At 39.8% G+C, this 19476-nt stretch overlaps 1 protein-coding gene across 1 annotated transcript; it reads right to left on the bottom strand.

Moving 5' to 3' along the window:
* Window positions 1–17556: 17556 nt before the first annotated feature.
* Window positions 17557–19128, bottom strand: BEX4 (brain expressed X-linked 4). The gene is made up of 3 exons (XM_026489499.4): window positions 19005–19128; window positions 18527–18604; window positions 17557–18149 (listed from the first exon to the last, which is right to left on the bottom strand). Exon 3 carries the CDS (start codon window positions 18142–18144, stop codon window positions 17782–17784), a length of 363 nt encoding a protein of 120 aa, XP_026345284.1. The 5' UTR covers window positions 18145–18149; window positions 18527–18604; window positions 19005–19128; the 3' UTR covers window positions 17557–17781.
* Between the last annotated feature and the right edge of the window lie 348 nt (window positions 19129–19476).

Below are 19476 nucleotides of genomic sequence, written 5' to 3'. Positions count from 1 at the left end.
TTGTTATGTAGCAATAGAAAACTAATAACACTTTCACACTGTTTTTAAATCACTTCCTTACTTTCTGGGACTATAAGATGTTCCAGGTTAATCCTATATTTTCCCCGCTCTGGCCCTAGGATCAGCTATTCCTTTAAGGAGTCCTGGTTCCTTTTATTAGAAAACAGTATTTTAGAAACCAAGATCTGGGCCCTATGTGTGTTCATTGCTAAAGGGGCATCATTGTGTCTAGGCTCTCTCAGAGGACAGAGCTAGTAAATCTATCTATACTAATCTCTGTACACACACACACACACACACACACACACACACAGAGGCTCATATTGCTATTTCTAACTCTAAATCTTTTCTTCTGTGCTACGTCTTTCTCTGACAGTGGGAAACTTGGCTCTGGTTATATATATTAACTTACTTGTTCAACCCTCATATAGATGCAATGTATTGCTATTCATGTAATAAATTGCTATGCTATGCTCTGTGAGAAACAAATACACCAACTGTCATACAGTTCATTTTGTCTTTAGCTTTGCAGTAGCCAAACATTGTTTTCCAAAGTTACTTAGGTCAAACCACCAAATTTACATGTTGAAATCCTAATGCCCAATATGATCATATTAGGAGGTAAGACCTTTAAGAGGTGCTTAGATCATGAGGGTGGAACCCTCATGAATGGGATTAGTGTTCTCATAAGAGATTCCAGAGAGCTCCCTAGTCCCTTCCACCATGACAGGACAGAGTGAGAAATCAGCCATCTGCAACCCAGGAAAAGGCCTTCATCAGAACCCGACCATGCTGGCACCCTGATTACGGACTTCAAGCTTCCAGAACTGTGAGAAATAAATTTCTGTCATTTATAAGCTGCCCAGTCTGTAGTATTTTATTATAGCAGCTCAAATGGACTAAGCAACAATTTTAATACAGTTAGATGTATTTGTTACAGTCTGTATTCCATTCTGAATTCTCCCGACATTTGCGATGATTTTTAAAAATTTTCCGTGTATCAGGATTTCTCAACCTTGGCATTATTGACATCTCGGGCTGGATCATTCTTTCTTGGGATGGCTGTCCTGTGCCTTGTTGGGTGTTTATCAGTATTCCTGGTCTCTATCCACCAGATGCCAGCAGCACCCACCTCCATAGAGTGAGAACAAAAAAATGTCTGTAGACATTGCTAAATATCTCCTAGTGGGAAAAAAAATGAGAACCACTGGCATAGGGAGGTAGTCACCGTTGGTGGTGGTGTATAGTTCTATTGGTTTTAGTATGTACATTAGCTACCACAGTAACATATAGAAGAATTCCACCACCCTAAAAATTTCCTTGTGCAGACCCTTTGTTGTTAGTCACATTCATCACCCCCAATCCCAGGGAGCTACTGATCTGATTCTGATTGTATAGTTTTGCCTTTTCCAAAATATCATGTAACTGTAATCATAGTATATGTAGCCTTTAAGATCTGATTTTATTCACTAAGCATAATGCTTCAAATTTGTTCATAAAACAAGAGTTTCTTTTTATTGCTGAGTAGTGTTCCATTTTATGGATGTACCAAGGTTTATTAATATATTCACCTGTTGAAGGTGGATTGTTTCCAGATTTTGGTGACTATGAATAGTGCTACTATGAACATTTGTGTACAGGTTTTTGTATGAATATACATTTGAAATTCAATTGGACAAATGCATACAAGTGGGATTCCTGAGTCATATGGTAAGTGTACATCTGATTAACTTTATATTAAACTGTGAGTGTGTTTTCCAAAGCAGCTGTATCATTTGCATTTCCACAAGCAATGCATGGGAAGTCCTGTTGTTCCACATCATCACCAGCATTTGCAATTGTGGAGGTTTTTTTTTAAAAAATTTTGTCCATTCTGATAGGTGTATCTCATTGTGGTTTTTTAAAATATTTTTTTTTGAGAGAGAGAGGGAGAAAGAGAGAGAGAGCATGAGTGGGAGGGGCAGAGGGAGAGGGAGAGAGAATCTCAGACTCTGTACTGAGCACAGAGCCCCACATTGGGCTCAATCTCATGACCCAGAGATCACGACCTCAGTAGAAACCAAGAGTCAGATGCTCAACTGACTGCACGACCCAGGTGCTCCATCACTGTGGTTTTAATACACATTTCTCTAATGACTAACAATATGAAACATATTTTCATATGTGCTTATGTACCATCTGGATATCTTCTTTGGTTAAGTGACTGTTCAGATATTTTGACAACTTCTTAATTGAGGTTTTTTTCTTTTAGCGTGTTTTAGCAGTTCTTTAAATATTCAAGATATATGTCTTTTATAAGATATGTGATCTGCAAATATTTTCTTCCAGTGTGGCTTGTCTTTTCACTCTCTTAACAGTGTCTTTTATAGAGCAAAGATTGTCATTTTGTTCAAGTTCAGTTTATCATTTTTTTCTTTTATGGATATCATACCTAAAAACTTCTTTCATTGTCATACCTGAAAACTCATTGCCAAAATCAAGATCACACAAATATTCTCTTATGTTTTCTTCTAGAATTTATATATTTTTTGTCTTACATTTACATTTAATACATTAAAATTTATTTAAATGTCAGCTTACATTTAAATATATGTTGCATTTTGAGTTAATTTTTCTGTAAGTTGTGAAGTAGGTATTGAAGTTCATATTTTTGGTTATGTATTTCTAGTTGTTTTAGTTTTATTTCTTCTTTTCCAATATATGTCTCTTGAGATTTTCTTTTTTTTTAAGATTTATTTTATTCAAGAGAAAAAGAACGTGCACAGGTGGGCACACGTGTGCACGAGTGAGCAAGTGAGGGGAAGGGCAGAGGGAGAGAATCTTCAAGCAGACTCCCCACTGAGCAGGGAGACAGATGTGGGGCTCAATTTCATGACCCATGAGATCATGACCTGAGGTGAAACCAAGAGTCAGACGCTCAACCAACTGTGCCACCCAGGTGCCCTGGGATTTTCTACATAGACAATAATGTCATTGACAAATAGGGAACGTTTTATTTAATTATTTATTTACTATTGAAGTATAGTTGACACACAATAGGAAAATTTTATTTTTACTTTCCAATCTGTATGCTTTTTATTTATTTTTTTTGCCTTATTGCACTGGCTAAGACTTCCGTTATGATGTTGAAGGAGACTGCCGAGAGTGGATGTACTTACCTTGTTCCCAGTCTTGAGGAAAAATATTCAGTCCTTCACCATTAAACGTGTTGACTGGGTGTTTTTGTAGAAGCCCTTTACCAGGTTGTGGAAGTTGACTTCTATTCATAGTTAATTGAAAGTTTTTATCATTAATAGATGTTGTATTTCGTCAAAAGATTTCTCTGCATCTTCGGCAATGCTCATGTAGTATTTTTTCTTTAGACACTTTTTAAAAATTTTAAAAAGATTTTATTCATTATTTGTTTGAGAGAGAGAGAAAGTGAGAGAGGACATGAGAGCAGGGTGAGGGGCAGAGGGAGAAGCAGATTCCCCGATGAGCAGGGAGCTCCATCCCAGGACTCCGGGATCATGACCTTAGCTTAAGGCAGACACACTTAACCCACTGAGACACCCAGGCACCCTTTCCTTTAGATTCTTAATGTGGTGGGTTGCATTGATTGATTTTCAAATATTGAATTATCCTTTCATTCTTGGGATAAACCTCACTTGGTTGTGTGAGAGAGAGAGAGAGAAATTTAATCTTGTAATATGAGGGATACTAGTCTTAGTTTTCTTTATTTGTACTGTATTTCTCTGGTTTGGTTATTGTAAAATGAGTTGGGACGTATTTCCTCCTCTTCTGTATTAGTTTTCTATTGCCGCCATAAAACATTGCCACAAATTTAGTATATTATTTTAAATATAAAATTTTATATTACCTCACCATTCTCTAGGTCAGTCTCACATAGATCTCATTTGCCAAGAATCAAGGTGTTGGCAGAGCTCTATTCCTTTCTGGAGGCTCTAGGGGAACATCTCTTTCTTTGCTCATAAAGAAATTCTTTTTTATATCTTCTGTTTCTTGGTTCATAATTTCAGTTTTAATTAGGTTTTTAAGAGTGATGACTCTTTTGGGCATTTTTTATAATAATCATTTTAAAGTCTATCAAATATTTATGGCATCTGTCATCTTATCATAGGTGTCTGTTGATTACCTTTTTCCATGCTTTTGAGAATTTCATGATTTCTTACATGCTGAGTAATTTTGGTTTGTATACTGGACATTAAATATTTTTTATTATGTTACGGAGACCTCAAATAGCTGCACCATGCATTCTCTCTGTTTTTCATATCTGTGTTTAGTACTAGAAAGAGTTAGAATGTATTCCATCTTACTTGGAACCAAAACTACACTGCATAGATTTTTATGTTTACTTTTAATTTTTCATTTTTTAAGAAAAATCACGAAATTATGGAAAAATTGCAAAGACAGTGTAAAGAATTTTTCCCTGAATTATTTGAGAGTAAATTGCTAGTTTAATGGCCCATCCACCCTATGGTAGGTAGAATTTTAAGATGGCCCCTACAACTTTCGCCTCCTGGTTTTACTCCTACCATTATGTTACATTATACGGCAAAAAGGATATCACCCAGATGAGCCTAATCTAATCACACAAGCCCTTGAAAAGGAGAAAGCTTTATTTGGCTGTTGACAGAAGTTAAAATCAGAGAAACTCAAAGCATGATAATGCTTGGATGAATTACCATTGTTGGCTTTGAAGATGGTAGGGGCCAAGTGCAAGGAGCACAAAGAAACGTCTAGGAGCTGAGAGCAATGTCCTGTCAAAAGTCAGCATAGAAATGGGGATAACAATCCTATCACTGCAAGGAGCTGAGTTCTGCCAACAACCTGAATAAAGTTGGAAGAAGATTCTTCCTGGTCCTCCAGATAAGAGCCCAGGACAATCAACACCTTCATTTCAGGCTTATTAGACCCTAAACAGGAAACTAGCCAAGACTACTGATCTATAGAACTATGAGCTATAAAGGGGAGTTGCTTTAAGCTGCTGAATTCATGGTAATCTGTTACACAGAAGTAGAAAATGAATATAACCCCAAACACCTTTTGTGCACATTTCCCACAAACACAGACATTTTCCTACATAACCAAGATACAATTATTAAAATCAGAAAATTAACACTGACGTATTACTACCATCTAAACTCAGATCCCAGTAAATTTTTAACCAGTTATTCAACGTCTTTATAGAAAAAGGACATTCCAGTCAGAATCATGTATTGCATTTTGCTGTCAGATCTCCTTATTATCCTTCAGTATAGAATATGCCCTCAGTTTTTCTTTGACTTTAATGAAGCTATCTTTCAGTTAAATTCTACAGTGTCCTTCAATCTGGTTTTGCCTGATATTTCTTCTTGAATGGATTCAGGTTATGCATCTTTGGCAGCAATATCACAGAAGCATTGCTTTGATATTCTCTTTTTATACTATCAGGTGACACAATCTCAATTGGTCCCATTACTTACAACGACCTCTTTGTCCATTTGTTTAAGGTGGTGCATTCTAGGCCATTTCAATGTCTTTTTCCTTTGTAACTATTAAGCATTTTATGGGTAGGTATTTTGAAACTATGTAAATGTTTATTTGTGTATTATTAATTTAGATACTGAATATATTTTCTTTTTTTTTAAATTCAATCAATTACACCATGTTCTATCATTATCTATTTTGATACTTATATTGTCCTCCATGTGATTTGTAGGAGCCTCTTCAGACTGGCTTCTGTGTCCTTTTGGTATTCCATAATTTTGTGAGCACTTTGTTTTCTGGCACATCAAGATGTTCCAGGCCCATTGTGTTCTTTACCTGCCACATCCATGTAATCAGCCATTTCTCCAAGGAGTTCTTGTTCTTTTCGATCAAAAATACTATTTAAAAGACGGGCTATGGACACTAGGGATGTTTCCTGCTATTGAGATACTGAGCTCCCAGGCTCTTTCAGTGGAAAGAATTAAGCAATATTTGTGTGTATACACACACAGACACACACACTTATATATAGGTACTCACATGTATATACATTTACACACTTACAAGTATATTTCTATATATATCCATTGAAAGCCATGTAGGTGCCCTCTTCAGATTGCTGGCAACCTTCTGCATGGACATGTTTCTCACCCTGTTCTGATTTTAAAATCCTGCTCCAGTCTGCCACACACTGCCTCCACATGGACACTCCCTTCAACCAAATAGAAAGAACCCAATACTCCTCACCTGGTTAGTCTCCTACCCAGGAAGCCCGCTTTTCAATTCTTAGAAATAACTCTACAATAAGCCACTCTCCCAAGATGGATGCCTTCTTCACCCTGCTCAGGCCAACAAAATTCTGTTCTCTCCTACCATGCTTTTCCCCATCTAATGGTGTTATGACTGAATTGTTCAGGAAGAGAAGGGCTGAGGAAAAGGAAAACAAATAGCTTTTTAAAAAAAAGTCAACAAAAATTTTTTTCATCGAGGTAAGTGTACTCTTTAAACCTCATCACCTATTGCAGCCATCCGTCCATCCACCTCCCTTCTGGTAACCATCAGTTCTCTATATTCGAGAGTCTGTTTCTTGGTTTGCCTCTCTCTCTTTTTTTCCCTTTGATTGTTTTGTTTCTTAAATTCCACATATGAGTGAGATCATATGGTATGTGTCTTTCTCTGACTGATTTATTTCGCTTAGCATTATACTCTCTAGCTCCATCCATGTCATTGCAAATGTCATGATTTTTTATGGCTGAATAATATTCAATAATATTCAATGATATATATATATATATCTCATTGTGTGTATATATATATTTATCTCATTGTGTGTGTGTGTGTATATATATATATATACACGTATATATATTTCTTTTAAATTCATTCATCAGTCGATGCACACTTGGGCTGCTTTCATAATTTGGCTATTGTAAATAATGCGGCTATAAACATAGGGGTGCACGTATCCCTTTGAATTAGTGTTTTTGCATTTTTGGGGTAAATACCCAGTAGTGTGATTACTGGATCATAGGGTAGTTCTATTTTTAACTTTTTGAGGAACCTCCATAATGTTTTCCACAGTGGCTGCACCAGTTTGCATTCCCACCAACAGTGCAATACGGTTCCTCTTTCTCCACATCCTCGCCAACACTTGTTTCTTGTGTTCTTGATTCTAGTCATTCTGACAGGTGTGAGGTGGTATCTCATCGTGGCTTTGATTTGTATTTCCAAGATGATGAGTGATGTTGAGGGTCTTTTCATATGTCTGTCGGCCATCAGGATGTCTTCTTTTACTACTCATGTCTTCGGCCCATTTTTGAATAGGATTATATGTTTTTTTGGGTGTTGAGTTATATAAGTTCTTTACATATTTAGGATACTAACCCTTTATTGGATATGTAATTTCAAATATCTTCACTCATTCAGTAGCTGGTCTTTCAGTTTTATTGATTTTTTCCTTTGCTGTGCAGAAAATTTTATTTTGATGTAATCTCCATAGTTTATTTTTGCTTTAATTTCTCTTGCCTCAGGAGACCTATCTAAGAAAGATGTTGCTATGGCTGATGTCAGAGAAATTACTGCCTGTACTCTCTTCAAGGATTTTTATGATTTCGGGGCTCACATGTAGGTCTTTCTTCCATTTTGAATTTATTTTTGTGTATGGTATAAGGAAGTGGTCCAGTTTCATTCTTCTGCTTATTGCTGTCCAGTTTTCCCAACACCATTTGCTGAAGAAACTGGTTTTTTTTCCTTTGGATATTCTTTCCTGTTTTGTCAAAGACTAATTGACCATAGAGTTGTGGATTCATTTCTAGGTTTTTTATTCTGTTGCATTGATCTATGTGTTTTTCTGCCAGTACCATACTGTCTTGATCACTAAACCTTTGTAATATAACTTGAAGTCCAGAATTGTGATGCCTCCAGCTTTGCTTTTCTTTTTTGGTGTTGTTTTGGCTATTTGGGGTCTTTTGTGGTTCCATACAAGTTTTAGAATTGTTTGTTCTAGTTCTGTGAAAAATACTGTTGGTATTTTGATAAGGATTGCATTAAACGTGTAGATTGATTTGGGCAGTATGGACATTTTAACAATATTTGTTCTTCCAATTCATGGGCGTGGAATGTCTCTCTATTTCTTTGTGTCATCTTGAATTTCTTTCATCAGCGTTTTATAGTTTTCAGAGAAAACTTTCATCTCTTTGGTTAAGTTTATTCCTGGATATTTTATTGTTTTGGGTGCAAGTATAAATGGGATTGTTTTCTTAATTTCACTTTCCACTTCATTATTAGTGTATAGGAATGTGACACATTTCTGTACATTGATTTTGTATGCTGCAACTTTACTGAATTCGTTTATTAGTTCTAGTGGTTTTTTGGTGGAGTCTTAAGTGTTTTCTATATAGAGTATCATGTCATCTGCAAATAGTGAAAGTTTTACTTCTTTTTCAACAATTTGAATGCCTTTTATTTCTTTATGTTGTCTCATTGCTGTGGTTAGGACTTCTAGTACTATGTTGAATGAAAGAGGTGAGAGTGGACATCCTTGTCTTGTTCCTGACCTTAGGCGAAAAGCTCTCAGTTTTTCCCCATTCAGTATGATGTTCACTTTGTCTTATTGATGTGACGTATCATGTTGATTTTTTCACAAATGTTGAACCACCCTTTTAATTCTTTTTTATGACTGACTTGTGTGAATATATTACCAAGCTAAAAAGTATAAAATATGTTGTGTTTAAGTTAAATTCAAAAGTAAATAGAACTTGTGTGTTGTGAAGCTTCTCAGGAAACAGCACTTGATCACAAACTGATCACCATCTTCATAAGCGGGTGAGGATATCCTCTGTCAATAACTCCATTACAGTGGGGTTAAGGTAGCTTCTGACTATATGTAAGCAGAATAAGCAGGAGTCAACAAAATTTCTGCTCCTGGGGTGCCTGGGTGGCTCAGTCAGTTAAGCGCCTGACTTCAGCTCAGGTCATGGTCCCGGGGTCCTGGGATTCAGCCTCTGTGTCTGGCTCCCTGCTCAGTGGGGAGCCTGCTTCTCCCTCTCCCTCTGCCTCTCCCCCTTTTCCTGCATGCGACGTGCACGCTCCCTCACTCTCTTTCAAGTAAATACATAAAATCTTTTTAAAAACACCTGCTCCCAACTTTGGGCAGAAAGAAAGTGTATCTGTAAGCCAGTAAGCAAATGGTTTCTTCTGAGCTTCCAAGATTTCTGGAGATGCACAATTAAACATTAACAGAAATCACTGTGACAGAATGAGGGTGGGCACCTGCCTGCTATCCTAGCACCTAACTTCCTGAGAAAGTAGCCCTTCCCTTCCACACATACACTAGAAAGAGGAAAGGGACAAACCATCCTTTGTTAGGAACATAAGAGTGGTCGAGACCCCATGTGCCTCAATGACCATTAGTGACAGAGATGGGACAGTTCACTTCCAGCTCACATGGTCTCAGATGCTGTGTGGTCAGAGCTGGGCCTCAAGGAATGAGCAGTACAAGGATCTAGGAGGTATATCAGAAATTGCTAACGGGGTGCCTGGGTGGCTCAGTCGGTTAAGCATCTGCCTTCAGCTCAGGTCATGATCTCAGGGTGCTGGGATCCAGTCCCATGTCAGGCTCCCTGTTCAGTGGGGAGTCTGCTTCTCTCTCTCCCTCTGCCCTTCCCCGTCCCCCCATCATGCTCTCTCTCTCTCAAATAAAAAATAAAATGTTTTTTAAAAAAGGAAATCACTTGGGGCGCCTGAGTGGCTCAGTCGTTAAGCATTTGCCTTCGGCTCAGGGCGTGATCCTGGAGTTCTGGGATCGAGCCCCACGTCAGGCTCTCCCGCTGGGAGCCTGCTTCTTTCTCTCTCACTCCCCCTGCTTGTGTTCCCTCTCTCACTGGCTGTCTCTCTCTGTTAAATGAATAAATAAAATCTTTTTAAAAAAAGGAAATTGCTTAGTATGATGTAAATAATCTTAAGAGTTATGGAAAAGGAAATGTTGGAATGTGCTTATCATGTATTACATACTCATCTACTCCCTAACTATGTCTAAATAGAGGGCTAGAAGATGTTATCTTTAACAGGAAATTGAGCAATAAATAAGCAAGCATATTTTGAAAATCTTATAATGGCTATTATCATTAGGCTGAGGATGCTGGGAGTGATTCTGAAACTTGACACAGCCTCTTAGTTTCAGTAGTGATGCCAGGATCTCAGGGTAGGATAAACTAAGAAGCTGCATTTAACCACCAAAGACAAGGAAAGCTTAGTTACCTTTACATGAATCAAGAATGTCATGGTAGACAGGATAGTTTGAATTAGGAATTTTTGTCAGTAGCTAACTGATCCTGTGAAACTATGGCAGAGTGTGTATACATGTTTAACAAATTCTGTTGCATTTCATCCTAGGTTCATACTTATGGACTGCCTTCCTCAGACAGCTGTGCAGTTGACTGATTTGTGGTCACTGGAATGTGAGTAGTAAACTTCAGCATAATCTCCCATGAGCCTTCTCTCTCCTATATTCCAGCTGGATGTAAGCACCCAAGACAGTCTTGGAAGTCACACACTGAAGATGGTGGCGTTTCCTGCCAGGTTCCTGCCACCTTTCTCCCTGAATGATTACATGGAACAGATCCCACTCCCTCCAGTCTGTATTGCACTGCTAGCTGAGCCCCTGAGATTTGGGAAATGTTTTTAAAAGTACTTAGCCTATAATAAAAAAATAAACATAAAAATAAAAGTACTTAACCTATGTGATGAGCACTGAGTAATGTATAGTATTGTTGAATCACTATATTCTAAACCCGAAACTAATAAAGTACTGTACATTAGTTATACTGGAATTTTAAAAGAACTAAGAAGAAAGAAAGGAAGAAAAAAGAAAGAAAGAAAGAAAGAAAGAAAGAAAGAAAGAAAGACTCTCCAGAACAATAAACTCTAGCTACTTACGTAAAAAAAGTACTTAGCTTATCTTGACATGTAAGTATTACTAAGAGAACATGGATAGGTGGCCCACTAAATTCGTACTTGATTTGTGTTACCTTAAAACCCTAGGTATGGCAAACAGAGGGCTGATATGAGCCACTAGATAGTCTGGATTCCCTCTTAATTACCAGACCTGAATCAGTTGAAATATTATTCTCAGAACTTGAGTCAGGCAGGACCTTGCAATAACATCACAAGTAGGTACTATGAATATTCTTCTTCCCCAAAGGTCTTGCAGCCACAGTTGAATATCATTGATCCTAACTGATAGATGAGAAAGCTGAGACTCAGAAAAGTTTTCCAAGATCACACACATAGTAAATAGCAGACCTGGAATTCTAGCTTGTATTCCTTATTCTTAGATGACAAGACTGATTGTTATAAACTTTTGTCATATGATATCCATACCTTGTCATGCATAGGTGGAAATTCATTCAGCAACACCTCTTAATAGGAAGGGATGTTGGAGATAAAATGCTTCCCTTTGGGGCTGAGAGGTCTAGTTCTGGAAGTCACATTAATTTGCTGATTCCCAAGTTAGCATAACATAAATAAATGAGAAAATATATTGAATGATGCAGCTCTTCTTTTCAGATTTGACATACCAACTTTATCATATATTAAAAGACTTTCGTATCTAAATATGTCCATGCTACTATTTATATATTTTTCTATTACTGGGAGATGACCAAACTATGTTATTTATTTATAGTAAATTGTTCCATCTGGCTATTGATGTTTTCCTTTATAATACTCCAGAAAGAAACTCCATGCCCCTTAGTAGTCACTCCTCATTCCCATCCCCTGCCAGCTACTAACACTATTTTACTTTTTGTCTCAACAGATTTGTCTATTCTGGATATTTCATATAAATGGAATCATACAATATGTGGCCTTTTGTGTTTGGCTTCCATTTAACATAATGTTTTCAAGGTTTATCCATGCTGTAGCATTTACCAGGACTTCATTCTTTTTTATGCATATTGAATACTATTCTGTTGTATGATTATACCACATTTTGTTTATTGGTTTGTCAGTTCATGGACATTCAGGTTGTTGACACTTTTTCACTATTATGAATACTTGTGTACAAGTTTTGTGAACATAGGTTTTCAATTATCTTGAGTATATTCCTACAAGGGAATTGCTAGGTCACATGATAGCTCTATGTATAGCTTTTGGAAGAATTGCCAAACTGTTTTCCATGACAACTGCGTGGTTATATATTCCCACTAGCAATGTATGAACATTACAATTCTCCACATCTTCATCACCACTTGTTATTGTCTTTTTTTAAATATAATAGCCTTGTCAGTGGATGCAAAGTGCTTAAGGGACACATCTCCAGTGGTTCTGCTCTTGTCTAACCTTTCTGCAGAAATTGGTCCTCGTGACTGGTTTACTACTGGACCAGATTCTGCCATTCACTTGAAAATGTTTGGCCTAATGGTCAGAAGCCACTTATATTTTACATTGTTCTCTATACACATCCTGCTGCTTTCCAAATGCAAGTCCTGGGCCCTGGCATCCTTCTCAGATATCCTTATCAGAAAGGATCTGAATAGGTCATTTACATGAAGCTCTACTTGACTAATTGTGATGAGTGTGGGAAACTTCCAAAAATGAGAAAAAGAGAGAAGACACCCTATGTGAAACACTCACAGAGTTTTCAGCTTCTTTCAGTTTATGGACACCCCAGGGGCTTTGTCCTTGAGTGCTGTGACAAGACACCTGCTTTTGTGTTTTTCCTTACAAGAAACACTATCTCTATTTGCAACTATTAATACAGCTATTCTCACCAGATTGATCTACAGATTCAAACCAATCCCAATAAGAATTCTTGCAGGCTTAAAAAAAAATAATGAGTTGATTTTAAAGTTTATAAGAAAATTCAAGGGACCTAGAATATCCAAAGCAATTTTAATAGAGAAGAACAGAGTTGCAGGAGTTTCCTTACCTGGTTGCAAGACTTACTATAAGCCTACAATGATCAAGTTAGTTTGATATTGGTGAAAATATAGACATATAGATCAATAGAGCAGAATAGAAAGTACAAAAGTATACCTACATATATATGAGTACTTGATTTTTGACAAAGGTACAAAGGCTACAGGAAGGAGAATGGAAAGTCTTCTCAACAAATGGTGCTATATTAGTTGAATATCAACATGAAACAAAATGAACACCAGAGTTTACTTCATACCTTACACAAAAATTAACATGGGATGGTTCATAAAACAAAATGAAAAGCCTAAAACTATAAAACTGTTAGAGTAAAATATAAGAAAAAGTCTTCATAACCTTGGATTAGGCAACACATTATTTAAATAAAGCAGAGGACCACAGGAAGAGGGAGGGAAAACTGAATGGGAAGAAATCAGAGAGTGAGACAAACCATGAGACACTCTGGACTCGGAGAATCAAACTGAGGGTTACAGAAGGGAGGGGGTGAGGGGATGGGGTGACCAGGTGATGGGTATTAAGGAGGGCACCTGTTGGGATGAGCACTGGGTGTTATAAAGCAATGAATGAATCGTTGAACGCTACAACAAAAACTTATGATGTACTATACGTTGGCTAACTGAACATAATGAAAAATAAAAAATAAAATGAAAAAATAAAAAATAAATAGAAAACAATTATAAAAGGAAAAGTGGATTAAATGGGCTCATGTAAATTTAAAACTTTCGGTCTTTGAAAGAAACCATTAAGTAAATGAAAAGGCAAATCAAGACTGAGAGAAAAATTTACAATATATATACTAAAGAAATTGAATATAAAATTTATAAAGAAATCTTGCAACTCAGTAGTAAGAGGATGAACAATGAAATTTTAAAAATTAGCAAAATATTGGGGCACCTGGGTGGCTCAGTTGGTTAAGTGTCTACCTTCAGCTCAGGTCATGATCCCATGGTCCTGGGATCGAGTACCACATTGGGCTCCTTGCTTATCGGGGAGCCTGCTTCTTCCTCTGCCTGCCAATCCCCCTGCTTGTGAGCGCTCTCTCTCTCTCTCTCTCTCTCTGACAAAAAAATGAATAAAGTCTAAAAAAAAGTAACTCAGTTCTCCTTCAATCACCTTCTGACTCGGTGACTTTTACTTTTCCCCCTGGCTATTACTTTTATCAGACAGTTCTGTTTTCATTCCTCCACCCCTGCTGAAACATCCAGGAAAGGGTGCTTCCTTGTTTATCTTCAGTCATGTTCTGATCATGGTCCCTGTACTCCACTGCTTCTAGAAAGTTCTGTACTCATACCCCACCACCAGAGAAACTCCAAGGAGAAGGGTCTTAATTTGGTTCTCCTTCAATCAATCACATTGTGACCTTGTTCCCTGACCTTTACCACTTACAGAAAGTTCTGACTTCATCATCCCACTCCCTCAGAAACACCAAGGAGAGGGGATTTATTTCAGTTCTTCATAAAATCTTATTCTGAACCTCAACATTGACCTTTACTTCTTTCGCAAAGTCTGTCCTCATCTCCCACCACCCCCAAAGAACCCTGATGGGGAGGCTTCCTTCAGTTCTTCTTCCACCAATCATGTTCTGATCTCATCTCCCACCCACAGATTTTTAAAAATTGAGGCTGCCTTCAGAAATCTGGGATTGGTGTATGGAAAGTTATAGTATTGATTTTAAGAGGGACCAGGCGGCCATTCGTGAACATCACTCAATCAGCTAGCCTTTATGAAGTGCCTATGAGTTCACCACCTTGCATTTCCAGATCAGACTCTCCATCATCCCCTTTGTCTGGACAGAAGCTGAAAGATCATTCCAGCTCCAAAATATTACAAGTGGCACAGAGCTCTCCTTAAATGTTTGCCAATTAAACATGCAGGGATTCTGATGACTGAAGTGTGAACAACAAATGAACAGTGATTTTGTATAAGTTGTACATTTGTTAATGTACACCACTGGCAATCAGCATACACATATTTCTAAATCATGCCTTGTGGAGGCACTGTGGTAAGGAGATAAGCACCCTAAACTGGGAACCGTGGTCCCTACCACTAACTGGCTATGTGACCTTGGGAAAGCCATTTCCCTACCTAGTTTCCTCATCTGTGAAATGAAGTTTGAAGAAGTGACTTTTAAAATTTGTTATTTTTGAAAAAAATTTATTTAAATTCAATTTAATTAACATATACTGTATTATTAGTTTCAGAGGTAGAATTCAGTGATTCATCACTTGGATACAACATCCAGTGCTCATTACATCAAGTGCCCTCCTTAATGCCCATCACCCAGTTACCCCATCCCCCTACCCACCTCACCTCCAGCAGCCTTGTTTGTTCCCTAGAGTTAAGTCTCTTATGGTTTGCCTCCCTCTCTGTTTTCGTCTTATTTATTTTTCCTTCCCTTCCCCTATGTTCATGTTTTGTTTCTTAAATTCCACATGAGTGAAATCATATGGTATTTGTCTTTTCCGACTCATTTTATTTAGCATAATACCCTCTAGTTCCATCCATGTCATTGCAAATGGCAAGATTTCATTCTTCTCTTTTTTAAAAAGATTTTATTTATTAGAGAGAGAAAGCACAAGCAGAGGAGAGGGAGAAGCAGTCTCCCTGCTGAGTGGGGAGCCCAAAGTGGGGCTTGATCCCAGGACCCTGGGATCATGACCTGAGCCGAAGGCAGATGCCCAACCGACTGAGCCACCCAGGAGCCCCAACATTTCATTTTTTGATGGCTGAGTAATATTCCATTACACACATATGTGGGGTGCACCCCACATTTTCTTTATCCATTCATCTGTCGATGGACATTTGGGCTCTTTCCCTATTTTGGCAATTGAGGACATTGCTGCTATAAACATTGGTGTTCATGTGCCCCTTCAAATCACTATACTTGTATCTTTGGATAAATACCTAGTAGTGCTATTGCTGGGTTGTAGGGTAGGTCAGTTTTGAACTTTTGGGGGAACTTCCATATTGTTTTCTATAGTGGCTGGATGAGTTTCAATTCTTTTACCCTGCAACCTGAATTTAGAAATACATTTTATAAGGCTACAATATTTCCTACATGTAAAACTAAAACAAGTTCTGCAAAATAATTTCTTAATTTACTTAATTTCTTTATTTACTTTAGAGAGAGCTGGGGGGGGGGCGTAGAGAATCTCAAGCAGGCTCCCCACTGAGCACAGAGCCTGATCTCAGGACCCATGAGATCACGACCTGAGCCAAAGCGAAGACTGAAACGCTCAACTGAGCCACCCAGGCAACCCTCAATATAATCCTTAATGCTACTCATGGGCAATGGACTATGATTTTTTTGTTTGTTTTTTAAAATTGCTTGTTGTGACCCACAAAACTAATTTCAAGAGCCATAATGGGTGGCAATTGTCACTTTGAAGAATACTGGATTGTCAGGTTTTTCAGATTTCTTTCTGCTCTTTTCTAAAAATTCAAAGTGTCTGCATTGAAAATATACAAAAAAAAAAAATAGCCTCAATCTTTATCTCTCTTAGACCTTCCTCAAACTGTTACCAGTTACAAAAGTCAAAAATCCTGTTATCTCCAGATGACGGAGTCTTAGAGAAAATGGCCCAGGACAGATATATAGGAAGGGGTAGCTTGGCATTTAGCATCTCTGTACTCCAGTACCCTCATCTACCACTATCCTTACCACTCTTATAATCAGTCTATTTTAAGGTCTTGTACTTTTCTAATGTTTTTGTCCATCAAATTCAGGTAAGCATTCATCCTGTTATTTTACTTTATCGTTCACATTAATATGACCACACACACATATGTACATAGACAGATACATACATACATACAACAGTGGCCTCAGATTAAAGGTGTACATTAGATTTACCTGGAAAGCTTGTTAAAAAATGGAGATTCTGGAGTGCCCATCTGTGGGTATGTAGGATAGAAGCCAGATGTTTTACATTCTCAAAAACCTCCCCTCCCAAGGTGTTTTTATGCAGGTGGTGGACTCACACTCCTTGAAAAACAGTAGGACATACATTCTTTTTTTTTTTTTTTTACATTTTTTAAAGAATTTTTTGTTATGTTAGTCACCATATAGTACGTCCTTAGTTTTTGATTCAGTGTTCCATGATTCATTGTTTGTGTATAACACCCAGTGCTCCATGCAATATGTGCCCTCCTTAGTACCCATCACAGGCCTATCCCAATTCCCCACTCCACTCCCCTCTGAAGCCCTGTTTGTTTCCCAGAGTCCATAGTCTCTCGTGGTTCATTCCCCCTTCTCTTTACCCCCCACTTCACTCTTCACTTCCTTTTCCTACCGATCTCCCTGCTATTTCTTATGTTCCATAAATGAGTGAAACCATATGATAATTGTCTTTCTTTGCTTGACTTATTTCACTTAGCATAAAGAAGATGTGGTCCATATATACAATGGAATATTACTCAACCATCAGAAAGAACAATTACCCAACATTTGCAGCAACATGGACGGGACTGGAGGAGATTATGCTAAGGACATACATTCTTAAAATGATATCAGATGTCGAGTTATGAGTATGATCCTTCCTTGCTCATTGGATGGGAACAACAACAAACAAAGACCAGAGATCTTGAGTCCAGGTAGCTAGGAGAGGAAAGGTAGTATTAAAAAATAAAGACGAGGGTAAAAGTGGAAGATTGCTTTTTTAAACTGCTTTATTAATTTCATATCATGAAAGGAATAGTTTTTCCTAAAACTGAGTGAAATTGCCTTATTGGACAGAAAGTTTAACAGAGACAAAACAATATTTAATTACAAACTGGTAAGTGGAAACACCAAAAGGTTACAGAGAAAGTAAATCACAAAACTACGAGCTTGTAGAGCAGAGGCCACATTATTAACCTCGCAGAAAACCTTAGGATTCAAGGAATAAGGCAAAAGTCATAATGATTATCAGGTTCAGGAGTTTGGAAACGCTTATGATGCCTCATCTGCTGCTCCTTAGTCTTTCTCCTGACTTCCATCATCTGCCCTACAAACTTTTCCTCATCATCTCCCACTTCATTGTGATCAACATGCTTGTTGGGTATGGCCCACCGAAAATTAGGGACAAGTCGTCTCATTCGCCCCAGCCTAACATTTTTTCCATGCTTCTGGCCTTCACCCCCTCTCAAATTGCGTGATTCCTCTTCATTCTTCACGGGGCCCTGTTCTTCTCCTTCGTTTTCCTGCTGGGCATCTTCGACGTTGATATTTTTCACCGCTTGTTTCTGTTTGGACGCCATTGCTCCTAGGAGGTAAGGGACCGGAAAAAGGGCTATTCTGTTGGTGGGACGATCAGCACCGAGGACAGAGGCCCTACTACGCACGTTTCAAAATTCAGAGCCCGGCATCTCAAAGGCTTTTTAAAATTTTACTCTCGCACGGGGAAGGCTCTCTACGCTCTTCAGGGGGCTCCCGGGCCGAGCCCTGCCCCTTCCCTCCCTGTCGCTCCTCTCCCCTCCCTCGCCCAAAGCCCACCATTTTCCCTGCCGATCCCTGCCCAGGCCTCTGCAGGCACCAAGATGGAGGACCGGCTGGGGCCGGGGTGGGGTGGGGGTGGGAAGGGAATTTGGGGTCTCAGGCTTTCCACACGTTCCCCCCGGCCCCACTGTGCCCCGCACCGACCTGGGCCTATCCTTGCAGTCTCCTCCTCCTCCCGATTCTTGCCGAGAGTGCGCCGCCGCGACACTTAGACCTGCACACCTGCAGAGGGCCGGGGTGGGGGGCAGCCGGGGCTGCTGCAGCCGAGCGCTCCGCGCCCACCCGACGCTACCCAGCCCCTCCCGGACCCCCCACGGCCGCCTCGCCCCCACACCCAGCCGCCCCATCCCCCGTGCTGACCACCATTTTCTACACCAAGAAGGACGGGGGCGGGACGCGGCGTGCACCAGGTAGGTGTTTCCGAAGGGTCGTCGCCTCACCGCGGTCCAGCCCTCGGCCTACCTTTTGCAGCGGCCAAACGCGGGCTGCTGTGGGGCGTGGGGGCTGCGGTCCTCGCGCCGCTTCGCCCCGGGGCAGCCGGACCCCCAGCAGGGCTCCGCGAGCCGCGTGGGCTGTCCCACAGCAAGCCCAGGGAACGCTCCCCCTCCTCCCGGTCCCTTACCTGCTTCCCCTTCGCCTCCGATTCTGGGGCCGCCTCTGGCGCGCACGTCTTCAGGGCCACCGGGAGCAGGTAGCGAGAAGTGAGCGAGCGAGGGCCGGTCTGACGCTACAGCTGGGCGCGGGAGTCAGCGGCGGCGGGTCACGTGAGGCTTTCGTCACCGCGAGCGGCCCCGCCCCCAGCCCGTGCAGGCTTCTGCCCGCGAGGTGGCGCCCAGCCGGTTGGCCCGCCTGGCACCTCTCTGCTGCCGCGTTCTTCTTAACAGCACTGGCCTGGGCTCTGTGGCTCTCCCTTCTTTGCATATTCCTGGGCCTTTCTCTGCCTGCTGGGGAAGGGCAGTATCTTCTCAGGGACCTGTTGGCCATTCCCACTTCTTCCCTGGGGACTTGCTTCTTGCTCTCTTCTGCTCGCGAAATACATCCCTCCCCTCTCCAGGACGCCCGCACAAAATTTAAGGGGGTGCAGAAAACCTCAG

Source organism: Ursus arctos, chromosome X, assembly GCF_023065955.2.
Source record: "Ursus arctos isolate Adak ecotype North America chromosome X, UrsArc2.0, whole genome shotgun sequence".
Lineage (NCBI taxonomy): Eukaryota > Metazoa > Chordata > Mammalia > Carnivora > Ursidae > Ursus > Ursus arctos.
This window is presented reverse-complemented; position numbering and strand designations above follow the sequence as displayed.

Excerpts from the sequence above, each read along its gene's own strand:
- BEX4 (XM_026489499.4), bottom strand. The coding sequence starts at position 18,144 with ATGGCGTCCAAACAGAAACAAGCGGTGAAAAATATCAACGTCGAAGAT.